The sequence below is a fragment of the Populus euphratica genome, unplaced genomic scaffold, assembly GCF_000495115.2.
Source record: "Populus euphratica unplaced genomic scaffold, PopEup_1.0 scaffold320.1, whole genome shotgun sequence".
In the NCBI taxonomy this organism is placed as follows: Eukaryota; Viridiplantae; Streptophyta; class Magnoliopsida; order Malpighiales; family Salicaceae; genus Populus; species Populus euphratica.
The window spans coordinates 68,674-80,185 of record NW_011500208.1 but is presented as its reverse complement, the minus strand read 5'-3'; the positions used below and the strand labels follow the sequence as shown (position 1 = coordinate 80,185).

The window sequence follows — 11,512 nt, the reverse complement described above, 5'->3', positions numbered from 1 at the left end:
GGGGGTGGGGGGGGGGGGGGGGGGGGGGGGGGGGGGGGGGGGGGGGGGGGGGGGGGGGGGGTACATTGCTCAGCAGGGAACAAAGAAGAAAAATATATACAGTTCCTGTACCAAAGGAGAGAACAAATGCTCAAGTTTAAGACAGCCTCTTACAGGTTCTCAATGAAGCTGTTTCCCGCAGGATCATCCAGGGTGAATTTGAATGATGAATCCCCAGCTGCACAAGCTCTCAATTTCAACAAGAACTGGTCTATTGCTTCAGCAGTCTCTGGATCCACTTTCTGGTAATCAAAGAAATAACTTTGAGGAAATAGAAAATGGCAGATTAAACATCATCAAACAACAGTGATATCAAAGTTATCATTCACCTTGCGTTCTTCTTGGAGTGCCTGCAATTCATCAGCAGCCCGTACCAAAATCCCTTCAATCTAAAAGAATTATGCCAAACAAGAGATGGTTTAAATATTCAAAGGAAGATATACAATACTCTAGGAACATACAGGAAATAACAGAAACATTATCTTGAAGTAACATATGCAGCAAAAAGCATGGTCAAAGTAAAAGCATGATATCCGGGGTGAATGAGTTGTTCTAAGTTGACATGATGCACCAGAAGCAATTCACAGGAACACAGCAAACACTATCCAGAAATTCACCCATCCAATGGCATTAAACTTTCACACCACACAATTTTTCACTGCCATGGTCCTTTCTGAAATTGGTATCATAGTCAGAGATCAAGATTCAGAAAAACAAACATGTAAAAGGAAGTTTTATGTTGGAGTTGAAAGCAGCAACAATCTTGTCAAAGGCATGCAGAGACAAATCTCTCATTTCAATATCTAACTGAACTTAACTTTCTTGTGAAAGTAAATATAAGCAGCATGAGGTTTGATTTCAAATGTAGTTCTAGCCAACATCTTTCAGAGAAGCAAACAACACTAAATAATCTTCTATTTTTCTCCATAATACAATTTAAGGAAAATAAAGGGAGATCAAGTACCCATCACTATCCAGATGGCTATCTCCTCGTAGCATTCAAGATATGACTTCCCAAAACAATAAAATAAATAAAAATAGAACCAACAAGCCATCAAGTTTAAGATGACAAAAAAAGGTTAAAAAGTCATCATTCTATTTCTCTAAACCGTTCACTCTAGTAATCCATCACATTTATTTCTGATGGTAATGTTTTTCACTCCCCCTTAACATAAAGAAATGTCAGAGAGATGTCACCAAATTTAATCATGCACAGAAACAGTATTCAGTTTCCACAAAATCAGAGCACCAGGCCATGGGAAAGATGGATATCAACAGACTGAAGCCGTCAACAAAATGAAGGATGATTGAAACTGAAAACTAGTAAAACTGAAAGAAAACCAGGGTCTGAAGCATACTGTTGACAAACTGCCACGTTGTGCCTCTGGAGGAATCTCAAAATCCAATTCAGGAATCTGCATTTGATAGATAAAAGAATGAAAGGTAACGATGTCAATGCATCATCCACCAGTTAAATTATTTTCTTGAAAAAAAGGCAGAAGGATGATGGAAAGCATTCTACTATTGAAAGATTCTCATAATTCTATTTTCATTTCCTAAAGAAGGAAGTTCGTTTTTAGGATAAAATGATGCATTGTTCACAATATAAGAAAGGATGGCATAAATTCTGCAGAAAGCTTGTTGATACCAGTTTATCTTCACTATGACTTAAGGCCTCAACCAAACTATAATAATTAATTCTAATGAAAAATTTTGTCCAGACTAAAGAAACAGAACTAGTATCCAAGAGAAGGAAAAAAAACCAAGACCAAGATCAAAATCAGAAAGATACATGCATTGAATTGCTAAAGAAGTTAACCAATCTGGCTTTTAATAAAGTTATAAGCTCAATAGAATATCAGAAAGCTAGGAATTGTAAGTGAAAAAAAATAATGTAAACCTAATATAACAAGTAGGATCAAGTAAAAGGTACCTTTATCGTGGCAGTCTCAGATTTCACAACTTGTCGATTAAGAATCTGCATTGTCAAACACAATTTTGTTCGGTTATCAAAGTGCATCTTCTTCAAATTTGATATGATGCTCATCAAAGCAGTGGAAAACAAACTCGTACAACTAGAACTTCTACACCTTATACCAAAACATAACCTTTTTTCGGTTTTGTTGTTCTTGAAAGACATAAGAAAACAACCTTTTGATCGCCTGATGGGATATCTAAAGAATAACAACACCCGCGCGGCTGAATTTCACCGGCAAACTGAACTTCATTGTTCCTAATAACAAATTAAGGAATTAAAAAAATTAGAAATTTAAACTAAAATGGTATATCCTCAGCAAAATAAAATAAAATAAAATAAAAGCCCCCCCAGCCCACCTACCTCTCACCACAATGCGGGCATTCAAAGGCAGATAACAATATCTGCAAGCACAAAATTAAGTTAAGCTCATTAATAATTAACACAACCAAAACTAGAACTTCTAAAGCACAAAAACCAGAATTGATCCTTATAGGTAGCAAATCACAAGGACTACAATACCTTTCTAAAATGTGGAATTAATGTCAACAAAAACCTTGTGGTTCCCTGTTAGCAACAAACACACAACATTAGCTAGTGTCAAAAACAAAGGCAAGCATCAAACTTTAACAAGTAACAAACCAAAACAACCAAAACCCATTTTTCTTTATCAAATTCTAGTAAAACGGTATCTCACAATTCACCTAAAATCAATCAAAATCCAAGCACTTTTCTAAAACACCGACGTGAAAGAGAGACAAAGAAAACAAAGAAACTTGAGGAAGAAAGAGAGTGGAAATACATTTTCACGACAACGCATACAGAGACTTTCAACTTCATAAAGAGGGACATCAATGTCATTATTATCTGCTGTAGAGATAGCTTCAACAACTGATCTCACGTCCACTATTTCCTCCTTGTTATCTCTGCCTTCCATTTTTTTCTCCGTTATTATTAACTTAAGCAACTCTCTCTCTCTCTCTCTCTCTCTCTCTCTCTTGTTTGCAGTGAAACACAAGATAAAGCTGAAGAAGAAAGCAGCAAAGACGCAAACTTCTGCAGAATCTAAACGAAGGGAAGGTCGAGAAGGGATGTATAGGGCAAGGTCGTTGAGAAACGGCTAGAAGTTACTTCTTATTGTTATTTAGGGTAGTTAATAGAATTTTTAGGAAAAGAGAAAAGCCCAATTCAAATTTTAGGTCAGGGCCCATGTTAACAGAAACATTATTTATGGATTAGGCCCAACAATTTTTCATTCTCAGGGACGGGGATAAAATAGTGAAGAAAGAGGCATGAAACCCCTGCTATCGAGTTACTTGAGCCTTACATGGAGAATTTATTCCCCTGAGTAGATAAGTACGATTTGGATGTAAAGAATGAACTTTTAAGATCTGCAAGATCAAGAGAATGAAAAGAAGAAACGAAACAGAAGAAGATTTTGGCAAAAAAATATTTTGCTCTTCTGCTACGAGTTCGTGTTTTGGATTTAACATCTTTCTGATGCATTTACAGGTCTAATATGAAAATACGTTTTCTTATAGAGAGATATAATAATGAGCATTAGAAAGTGACAGTAAGGAGGATGTTGTTGTGGTTTGCTGGCCATTTGTAAGGGAATAGGGAGGTTGTTGTTCTTGATTTTGCTAAAAAAGCAAGACAGAACATATCGTGAAGTTACGAATGTTCTTAACTTGATGCTCTGATACGATATGAGAGCAAAGGAATAAAAAGAAAAGGAGAGAGAGAGAAGGGGGAGAATTTGGCAGAAAATATTATATTCTTTTACTGTAAGTACGCCACGGGTCCTCTTTTTATTTTTTTTTTGTGTATAAAGAACAATGTCTATATATATATATATATATGCAAATGTGTTTCAAAGAAATAAAAAATAATAATAAATGACTTAGTAGATTTAATAAGATTGTTTTATTTTAATCAAAGGATAAAAAATTAGCAACGATAATAAATATATCAAATAAAAAATACCACATAAACTGGAAAAAAATCTTTAAACATGTGTAATTAAATAAAAATAGATAAAAAAAACCTTGCTAGAGTCAATCTAATATAAATACATGTAACTTAGATAATAAAAAATAAATCAACTCAAGTTAAGTTATAAAATTTATAGCTAATATTATAATATTGAAATAATCTCATATAAATTTTTAAAAAAAAATCACAAAGCTAGTTTTTTTAAATAATATTGAATAAAAAAACAAAAAAAAATAAGTTAAAAAAAAAACATCAAACTACATCAATTTTTTAAATTCATAACTTGAATGATTAGAAAAATATAGAAATTCAATAACTAATAAATCATATATTAAATGATAAGTTACTAATATTATTATTATTATTATCATTACTATTATTAGGATGTAACCCTTATTAAATCAATCCGAGAACCCTGAAGTAGCTCCTCTTCTTGTTTATTCATGCATGACCATAGACCGCCAGGCTTCTTGGTAAAGAGATGTTACTAAATAGTTGCCTACGTAATGCTTCTATCTTTCTTTTCTTTGAAGTTGATGCTTGTTGTGTGTTCACTTGCATTGATTAATACCTTACTGCAAGCCTTATTATGAAGGGACACCACAAGCATCGTCTTAAATATATGAACATCTCCTAAACAATAACGAGTACACGATACATATTAACAACTTTTTAACTTTAGATAACATTTAATAAATATATAAAAAAAAACAATAATAGCCTTAACTCATAACAATTACAAAAAAAAAAATCTTCATAAACAAATCTAAAGAACCATGACCTATGGTATAATTTTTTTTTACCTCAAGGAAATATCTACCAATTCACTGGATAAAAATTAATGAAAAGACCTCTACACCCCTTCCCATCAGTTTTTTTTTTAATATATATATAGAAGTAATTACGTTATTTAATTGTGCAAACAAAGCTGAAAAATACAATAATACCCAGAACAATCCTTTAATAACCAATCCGTCATTTGAAAAAATAAAAATAACCCTGCCTCAAAGGCAAATGGACTTTATGACAAGGGCAGAGACCAATTTAGCCAGTTTTTGCCTTCAACTTTAGATTTTTATACATTACAATTGTGAAAATTGCTGAAACCAGATTAGAAAATATATATATAACATAGAAAGTGTATTTTTTTTTATCCAATTCATATTTTTCATTATCTTTTCTTATTGTTTTTCATTTTTTTTCTTTCAAATCTTGAAGTTAAATGAAGGGCTGTCTGCTGGTTTTTTAACATGGAAAGTGTATCTTTTTTATCCAATTCATATTTTTCATTTATCTTTCCTTGTTGTTTTTATTTTTTTTTTTCTTTCAAATCTTGAAATTAAATGAAGGGCTGTCTGCTGGTTTTTTATTGAATTGCACCAAACTGTATTAGGTAATTCATTCTCAGAAAAACAAAACAATTAGAGCCTGGAGAATCTGGGTCTACTTTTTACAGTTTCATCTAAAATTTCCATGGTCGCAACGGGATCCAGACTGCTAGTCATCATGTAACCTCTAGCATCAAGACGAAGTCCCTTCCAATGATACAAGGAGTAGTATCTGCAAGGAGAGATCGTGCCTGATCGACATGAATATCAAAACCCACATCGTAGAAACCACTAGCAAAAGAAAAACAGATTCGAGATAAGTTCTCTTGCGTATTTAATGCAATAAGTTAATTAGACATGATATGAAATTTTCTAAAACAATTGTACGCATGGAACATAGGGAGGGGGGGCTCATGTACATGCACCCCTACAGCTCAAGCACATGCACTACACGTGCTTCCATGAACTATGACTAGATAGAGATGAGGAAAGGTTTATAATGGTGAGCATTTTCTTGACTCAACGATTTGGCATGGCTGACGACCTTACTGATACATCAGACAGTGACAGCTTTCATTGAACTACCTACCTCCAAGTAGAACCACCCAATCTAAAAACTTCTTCACCATCATTGTCCCTCCGAGGAACCCTTTCCAGGCCAGCATCCCCTTTCTGATCACCAAGATCACCATAAAGATCTTTGAGCTTAGCCAGATTGCTAGATGCAGATGTCCTATCCTTGCTTCCATCCCTTTGAGGAGTTGGATGCTGATCAAATGGTGATGTGCCAGCTTGCAAGCTTTGGCTTCTACTCCTGCTCCTGCTCCGACTCCGGGTTCTATAATTACTTTCTCTATGACGCCTGCTTCCATCACGACTGCTCCGTTCATAATCCCTTCTGCTTTCCCTGTCAGTGTACCTGGAACTCCTATCGTAATCAGACCTTCGGTCTCTACCCCTCTCACGTTCCTGCTTCCTGTCACTGTCCCTGCCACGCTCCCGATCTCTTTCTCTATCATAATCTCTATCCCGAACCCTGTCCCTCTCTCTATCCCTATCACGGTCCCTTTCTCTACCCCTATCCTGATCCCGATCCCGATCCCGGTCTGAATATTCTTTATCAGAATATTCACGGCTCTGGCTGCGATGATTTCGTGGATCATCACTGGTTCTGTCATAGGAGGGTGGAGGTAGTGTGCGACGAACAGGAGATGAGTCCCTAGTTGATGCACGATGAGGAGCACGCTGACCAAAAGAGACTGAAAGTGCAGCCTTCACAGATGGTGGTCGACGTGCAGTATCATCAGATCCATGACGGTTGCCATCCCCTGTTGAACCAGAAATTTTTGTGGGTAGCTTCATCATCTCAAGATTGGCTGTGATCTGCCGCAAGACAGGAACAGGAATACGGGGGAAAAGGGTATCAAAGTAGTACTGCAAGAGAAACATATGGTATCAATCCCTTTTTGCCTACCAGGAAGAGTAACAGAATATGAAAATACTACAATACAAAGCATTAGATATTGTTTCAACCTGACCTGTCCGAGAAGTAAATCGCGCACATATACGCCTATTGTTGTCTTCCTTCCACTAGATCCAGGAGAAAATTCCTGAAATATAATATCATAACTCTAATAAGTCACTACACAGAGAAACTTAAGCTACTGATGGAAAAGGACATGCATATCATGTCAAAAAAATCATGAAGGGATTAACATCTCGCATGAAGGAGCATTTAGTTAACAGTAGCAGTGAAAGGAAAGATGGGATTAGCTAGAAAACTACTAGGTGACTGCCAAAGATTGGTACTTGCATATAAATATCAAATTTTGGAAAGCAGGATCTACTGGAATATTCACATATTAGAAAAGGAAGCATTTCAGTCCCACCAATCCAAATGCAAACAAAAAAAACCTCCCAAGCTCATTTGATGTTGCGTACGAGCTCTTTTGAGCAAGCTACTCAACAAGGACAGAGGCCAAAATAAATTAAAAACTGCTCTTTTGCACTGATACATGTCAGTAACTAAAGGACAGGCAAGAAACATGACCAATTTGACAAAGAGGTCAGCCTCTTAGGCCATCAAGTTGTCTCAGAAAACCCATTCATTAAACAATCTTTGGCAGCTATCTAGCTGGAATCCTGACACACTTTAATTAGAAACATAATGTGAAACCAAAAAAATAAATACATAATTTGAAGGAGAAGTCCAGAATATTTTTTTTGGGGCCAGGTGTTTCATTGGTACATGGAGCAGTAGTTTAGTTATTAAGTAGGATTTCCTATTTCCTCAACCATTTCAGTTATTTGTGCAATTGGTATCCCCCCTCAATGCCAACATTCATCAAGCAATTGGAACTAGAAAATGTTCCAGCCGCTTTACCAGTTTCATCAAGAAGTTTTCACGATCAACTAAAAAATCATCATACATTAACTCCTGAATTTATGTATCTGAAAAGCAATTGGTGAAATGAACAGCATTCTATTCGACCATGATTTTATACATTGGCTAAAATGGGTTGCAGAAGAGCTATCCAAGTGTTTATCCATCTCTATGTATGTAACATACTTGTGCTCTTAGACAGTTTCCCTGAACAAAAGACCACTCACTGGATCTCTAATTCTAAGAATACAGAGCACAGCGATTGCAATCATCATTCAACTAAAACAATACTTCAACTAAAGGAGATTAGACTGTATCAACACTTCTGATAAGTTTGTGTTGAAGTTGGATTTCCCTCCCCCACCCACCACCAAAGACCATAAACAACTGGCATGTATACACTACTTGTAACTAAGCAACTGCTAAGATCAGTACCAGAAATCACGGTTTGCAAGATAAAGAAGTGGAAGAAAGCTTAAACATGGTTATCGGGCATTCATTTTTCACAAACTAAAAATGTTTCAAAAAGCAGATTGAGTTGCAACTTAGGCTTTCAAGAATCAGAAGGCATCAAGTTGCCAGTTATTATACATGAGTTGGTCAGAGAAACTTAAACTGTAGTTCAAGCAAGGATAAGAGAAGTACCTCATCATCTTTGATATATGGTTCAAACCAATTCCACAGTGTCTTTGGGTCACCAGCATATCTCAGGTAAAGGAACCCAACCTGCAATCAAATTTGGAGATATCAATCCCTCATTTCAAACACAAAGCTAAGATAAAGCAGTCCCTATGCTAAACAGTACATTCTGCAAATCAAGCAGATAAAGAGAAGAAAAACTGTAACCATGCGGATTAATGTTAACCAAGCTTTGATGGCAGTGGAATAAGGAATCTCTATCCATGGTTTCAACGAACCAAAATGTTAACAATAACAGCACCTGGTCAATAAAAGTGGGCAACAGAATGCCAGTTCTGGTTTTCCCATAATTAGCAGATAGTAACAATACCAGTCAAAGTAGTAGCAAGAGAAATTGGGTTAAAAGATAACGAGCAGTATTGATTCATGATTAAAAAAGTGCTGACAGCATTGATTCAGGATTAAAAAGCCTAGGAGTGAGAATCAAAAAATAAGACACCCCAAACCTTAATTTTGCGAAACCTGCTCAGCAAAGCAAGGGCAGTTTATGTAGGAGTGAGAAAGTCAGAGCAACTCAAAGAAACAAGAACACCTCAACCTTGGTTTGCAGAGATCTGCTATGAAAAACAAGGACATTATCATGTGCGATATGTAAATCAAAATAGAGATTTTCAAATGTTGTTAAAATTCAGACGTGGCAATGTTTTGCCCATTACCTTGTAATTAAAAACAGGCTCATGATTTCTCAGCAATTCACACTCCAGCAGAGTTGATAAAAAGTCCTTATTAGTGGAGATTAATTCATATAAAAATATCCATTCATAAATTTGCAGTTGATAGAACAGCTTGAATCAAGTTGCATAAAAAAAGTTAGTTTCCTTTGTGCAGTTTAAATGATGTAAAATGGTAAAATACTTCCTGAGATGTAACAAAATCATAGACTCTAACCAAAAGTTTCCAAATTTGATAAAAGTCAGTCATCATGTTTCCAAGCCTAGCTAATATTTGAGAAAACAAGAAATGATAAGGTAAAGACAAGACCTTAAGAAGTTGATAAGACATGATCTAAAGCTAAGGCCCACAAAAGTCAACCTGTGACCTTAAAACTCAAGACCCACTTATGCATGTTCACACACCAAAACACTTTTAGATTAACAAATGTTCCACAAATTAAACGACCTTGTAAATACAGTCACATAAGAAAATATAAAGTTGTTTAGCAAGGGAATGTTTCTCAAATTCAAGAGTGATCAACCAATTAAGTATTTGAATAAATATCCACACATCAGGAAGTTGCAACCAAATCAAGCCAATAAAAACAAAAAAATAATTGGTAAAGTTTTAACAAGGGCATGGCACAATTACCGCTCTGATATAAGGAGAATCCTTGTGCTTTAGCAGACCATGCATTTGTTTGACAGTGAGCTTCATGGTGAAGAACTTGTACAGAAGGCAAAAGGACGTAGATGGGCCACGACAGTTACCAGTCATCCATGGCTCAACATTGTCAACTTGATTGTATATTTCATCAATCACTTCATGGTACGTCTTTAATCGGTAAAGCTCCTTGAAGTAATCTGATGATAGAATGTTCATACAAAGGACCTTCTCAAAGAGTGAATCTATCGGTTTCCCATTTGTCTGTACCTCCATAATGTACTAAGCAAATGCAAGCACTCCTGTGTTTAGTACAATTGAAACAAAAACATATAATTATCAATGAATTATCATATAATCAAAGTTTCTCAAATAGTATTCCTGCAACAAAATAAAAAACATCATGAAGTTAACAAAATGGAACATAAAAAATCAATAACAAGAAATAGAACACAAAAACCAAGAAGCTACAAATCCTGTTTAGGCTGGCTATTAGTGTTTACCAAAATGAAAACTTCAAAGTCTGTATCTTTAGCTTCATTTCTTTAGCTTCATTGATAAGGCAACAAACCCGAAAGCAAAATTAAAACATATTTTTAACAACATTAATTGTAAACAATCAATAAAACTACATCAGATAGAAACCCCGAGAAACTGTTAAGCTCTAAAACTCTTTAATAAATTTCAAAGCTAGTAAATTTAACTTCATCGGGAACCCAAAAAAACCTTTTTTTATCTACTGAATCAATACATTTAACAAAATCAACCAAAACAATCAATAAAAAGACATAAAAAGAAAAGCCCATGAAACCCCGAGCTCGATTTTGATGCTGCTATAACAAATCTCAATAAACTCAGAGCCCTGTAAACTTTCAATAAAACAGAATTTGAGGAACTTCAACTTCGGCATCTTTAGCTTTATTAAGAACCCAAAAATTCCTTTTCACTGCTTAAACAATCAGTAAAAGGAAGCAAAAAGTAAAACCCGTAATTCTATTTACTGCTCTAAAGCTGAAATCTTCAAAAGTCTGCATCTTTACCATCATCAAAAACCCAACAAACCAAGCACATCATACAAAACAAAAAACCCAGCAGCCCCAAAATCCCAATTAACCAATACATCAACTAAATTGCATTAAAAAAAAAACTAAATCAAGAAATGAGTTCTATTTAATGCAACTATAGCTATAAATCTTAAAATAAAATAGGCTAGCAAGTACCTGTAGAGAGAGAAATGGAGAAAATTTAATCGAAAATTGAGGGAAGGAAAAGTTACGATCTCTAATGGGTTTTTAGTTTTTTTTTTTTTTAAAGTCTTCTCTGATTCGGCGAGAATGAAATGAAATCCGTGAAAGAAACCTAAATGGAAATTTGATTTAATTGGTCTAGAAAGAAGGAGCCTTTCTTTTTTTATTACTATCTTTTTGTTTTTTCAATGAAAGCTCGGCCCATTCATGACCAGCATTAGGCACTAGATAGGCCTATTTACTTGGCCCAAATATTTGAGTGTCTTAAATAGACCTAGCCAAACTAGCCAAATTAAGCAACACTTGGTTTGGCTGAAAAATTAGGGCCTAATTAGAAAAAGAAAATATATATATATATATATTCGGCTGAAAAATTAGGGCCTAAATAATTAAATAAAAAATAAAAAAAAATATTTTATTTTTTTATATTTTTATTGTATAATTATTGATAAAAAAAATCTAAAAGATGAGAGGGTTTTATTGTACAGCTCTTTACAAAGTAACATTTATTGGAATATTTTTTTTTCTT

The 11,512-nt window shown here is 34.8% G+C and overlaps 2 protein-coding genes across 4 annotated transcripts in view; both read right to left on the bottom strand.

Moving 5' to 3' along the window:
* The window catches only part of LOC105112054 (zinc finger protein ZPR1-like), a 24,765-nt gene extending 21,368 nt beyond the window's left edge, over positions 1–3,397 (bottom strand). For both annotated transcript variants that reach the window (XM_011007617.1, XM_011007616.1), the window contains exons 1-8: positions 2,817–3,397; positions 2,537–2,581; positions 2,378–2,418; positions 2,191–2,272; positions 1,973–2,017; positions 1,398–1,454; positions 369–428; positions 154–281 (exon numbers count right to left, since the gene is read on the bottom strand). In XM_011007617.1, coding sequence (XP_011005919.1) covers positions 154–281; positions 369–428; positions 1,398–1,454; positions 1,973–2,017; positions 2,191–2,272; positions 2,378–2,418; positions 2,537–2,581; positions 2,817–2,951 — 593 coding nt within the window. In that variant the 5' untranslated portion in view covers positions 2,952–3,397. The remainder of the gene's footprint in view (positions 1–153; positions 282–368; positions 429–1,397; positions 1,455–1,972; positions 2,018–2,190; positions 2,273–2,377; positions 2,419–2,536; positions 2,582–2,816) is intronic.
* Positions 3,398–5,629: 2,232 nt separating this feature from the next.
* On the bottom strand, positions 5,630–11,134 carry LOC105112055 (pre-mRNA-splicing factor 38B-like). 2 transcript variants are annotated; one of them, XM_011007618.1, is made up of 5 exons: positions 10,957–11,134; positions 9,725–10,117; positions 8,366–8,446; positions 6,876–6,947; positions 5,630–6,771 (listed from the first exon to the last, which is right to left on the bottom strand). In XM_011007618.1, the coding sequence occupies exons 2-5, from the start codon at positions 10,010–10,012 to the stop codon at positions 5,923–5,925; spliced, it is 1,290 nt and encodes a 429-aa protein (XP_011005920.1). In that variant the 5' UTR covers positions 10,013–10,117; positions 10,957–11,134; the 3' UTR covers positions 5,630–5,922. The 2 variants fall into 2 exon arrangements, with proteins under 2 accessions (XP_011005920.1, XP_011005921.1); XM_011007619.1 differs by having other exon boundaries at positions 9,725–10,038.
* Positions 11,135–11,512: the final 378 nt, after the last annotated feature.

Bases quoted from the DNA above. Each gene is read 5' to 3' on its own strand.
- LOC105112055 (XM_011007618.1), bottom strand. From the start codon at position 10,012: ATGGAGGTACAGACAAATGGGAAACCGATAGATTCACTCTTTGAGAAG. The intron at 8,447-9,724 runs GTAATTGTGCCA...ATTTGATTGCAG, and splicing joins ATTCTCCTTATATCAGAGCG to GTTGGGTTCCTTTACCTGAG. The intron at 6,948-8,365 runs GTACTTCTCTTA...ATTATATTTCAG, and splicing joins CATATATCAAAGATGATGAG to GAATTTTCTCCTGGATCTAG.